We start from the raw sequence: 2,585 nt of genomic DNA on the forward strand, positions 1-2,585 counted from the left end.
CCAAACGGCAGTATGTGACGAATAGGGGTGAGACCGTGTTGGTTGAACTGTGAGCTGACTGGATGAAGAGCTGCTTTCTCTCTGTGTCAGGAGGTCTTTTAAAGCTATCTGACTGGACTCCAGCACCAAACCCAGTAAAAAGCAGAAGAAGAGATCCATCTGTCTTTCTAAAGTGTTTTCCATCACGTTCTGGAGTATACTGTAATCTGTGAAGCACTTCACTCCGTAGTCAAGTTTCAGACTGGACAGATCTCTGAGCTGGTGTGGATTATTCACATTAATGACTTCAGTCACATATAAAGCTGCCAGAAACTCCTGTGTTCTGTGATTCACGAAACAGAATGATGTACGCTTGCTTTTGTCTTCAATCTTCTTTATGATTGATGAGCGTATCAGATCACTTTCATATCTAATGCCACATTTCTTGAAGTCTTCATAACAGAAGAGAGAGCTGCCGTTCACCAGCAGATGAAACGCTATTCTCCCCAGAGCTATGATGGTCTCTCTTCTCTCTCGAATCAGTTTAATCTGAGCTAACAGGAGTCTGCTGTACATCTGAGTGAGAGTCTTGGGGAAATCATCTCGGCCTGTACTGAACATCTTCTCAGGAATCTCTGCGATGATTCTGCAGTAATCTGGTAAATAACACATGCTGCTGACGCGTGGTGATTTCTGGATGTGACTGATGACTTGATCACTCATTCTCTGATCACTGATGCTCTTTCTGAAATATTCCTCCTTCTGCTGGTCATTAAAGCCCTGGATCTCTGTCACACGATCAATAAATCAAGCAGGAATCTGATTGGCTGCTGCTGGTCTGCTGGTGATCCAGATCTGAGCGTTTGGAAGCAGATTTCCCATGATCAGGTTTGTCAGTAGATCAGAGACTGAGGCTGGATCATTTAGATCAGTAATCCTCTTTGTGTTCTGGAGTTTAAACTCATTGAGTCCATCAAGGATCAGCATGATCCTGTCAGAGTCATGAAGTATCAGATGTTCAGTGTTTTCAAAGCATCGCTGCAGAAGCTGTATGAAGCTACACTCCGTCACCGTCTCTCTGATAATGTTCAGCTTCTGAAAAGGGATCAGAAATATATAATTGATATGAGTGTTTGATTTCTCTTCAGCCCAGTCCAGGATGAACTTCTGCACAGTCACAGTTTTTCCAGTTCCAGCTTCTCCCTTCATCAATACGGTCCTGATCCCTCTTTTATCACTGATGTGAGAATCAGGTTTCTCTGTGATGTGGCGCTCAATAAAGACATCATTCAGTTTTTGTCTTTCTCCAGGTTTTTCATTCAGATACTGAAACTCATCCTTCAGTCTCTGTTTGAACATTTCTGATACTACAAAGACACAAACACAGTTCAACTAATTTCACATCACTTGCTTTTCTATTACACTTACATCATTAACATTTATTTTATGCATATGAGTGAGCAATACTATTATAAAAATAACAACATACACAAATTAATTCTTAAAGTTCAGTATTGCTATTATATTTCCAGAAAGCCTTGTTTAGTCAAGTGAATTGATTGACTTGTAAACATACACTATATAGAGATCGCAAGATTAAGTGCAGGATGAAATAAAACAATACTCACCTTTTATGTACATTAACAAATTTGCAGAATTAGAGCTGTGAATAAGAAATAATTCATGAAAATTTTAAAAGTACTTCACATATACATTATCTATAAGCCCAAACATACAGCATTTACTGCCTGAGATTCAGCAAAAACATTTTCTTTAATCATCTGTGACAGACTCATATTTTGAGTTTTTTAAAGTGGAGGACACTTGTATGTATGTATTAATCTGCACAATGGTTTATTCTATTTAAAATCAAAGCCTTCAAATTAACCATCTTTAAGTTAAAGTCATGTTTTGTGATTTTATGAATGTAAGATTATTACCAGTCCTTGATCCACTGACAGTCTGTATTAGGAATCTAGAGAAAAAAAGGACTTGATAAATGAGTAAATCATGTCAAAAAGGTCTAAAACATATCATATATTATTTTTTAACCAATAGTCATTTCTAATACTGCAATATTCCAGAAATCACAAAATGAAATGAAATTAATAATTGTCTCTACACCACCAGGAACAAACATGAGTCGCTAAACACTTAATTTTCATTCATCACCTACAATGTTCTTTATATCTGTACATGTATCTAACAAAACAGTCTTGTGGTAATTCATAACTATTTTGTATGTTTTGTCGGATTAGTGGCTAATTTGTGAATCTGTGCAATCTCATTCGTAGATTTTTGTATGACCTGCTCACGCCCCAGTGACGGTGACCAAATTAAAATGGTAACCCTTTACAATAAGGTTGCATTTGTTAACATTAGTTAACTACATTAGTTAACATGAAAAGTACTTCTAAAGCATTTATTAATATTAGTTAACATTAATTTCAACATGAACAAAAACAATGTTTCATTTTAATAATGTATTAGCAAATATAATTTAATGGAGCTGAGCTAATATGAACTAACAATGAACAGTTGTATTTTTATTAACATTTAACTAATGTTAAAGGGGTCATATGATGCTGCTAAAAATAACATTATTT

The 2,585-nt window shown here is 35.9% G+C and overlaps 1 protein-coding gene across 1 annotated transcript; it reads right to left on the reverse strand.

Moving 5' to 3' along the window:
* Positions 1–27: 27 nt before the first annotated feature.
* On the reverse strand, positions 28–1,637 carry LOC107734084 (protein NLRC3-like). Its single transcript, XM_016545942.1, has 2 exons — positions 1,608–1,637; positions 28–1,346 (listed from the first exon to the last, which is right to left on the reverse strand). Exons 1-2 carry the CDS (start codon positions 1,618–1,620, stop codon positions 787–789), a joined length of 573 nt encoding a protein of 190 aa, XP_016401428.1. The 5' UTR covers positions 1,621–1,637; the 3' UTR covers positions 28–786.
* Positions 1,638–2,585: the final 948 nt, after the last annotated feature.

The sequence above is a fragment of the Sinocyclocheilus rhinocerous genome, unplaced genomic scaffold (genome assembly GCF_001515625.1).
Source record: "Sinocyclocheilus rhinocerous isolate Xijiao unplaced genomic scaffold, SAMN03320098_v1.1 scaffold40309, whole genome shotgun sequence".
NCBI lineage: Eukaryota > Metazoa > Chordata > Actinopteri > Cypriniformes > Cyprinidae > Sinocyclocheilus > Sinocyclocheilus rhinocerous.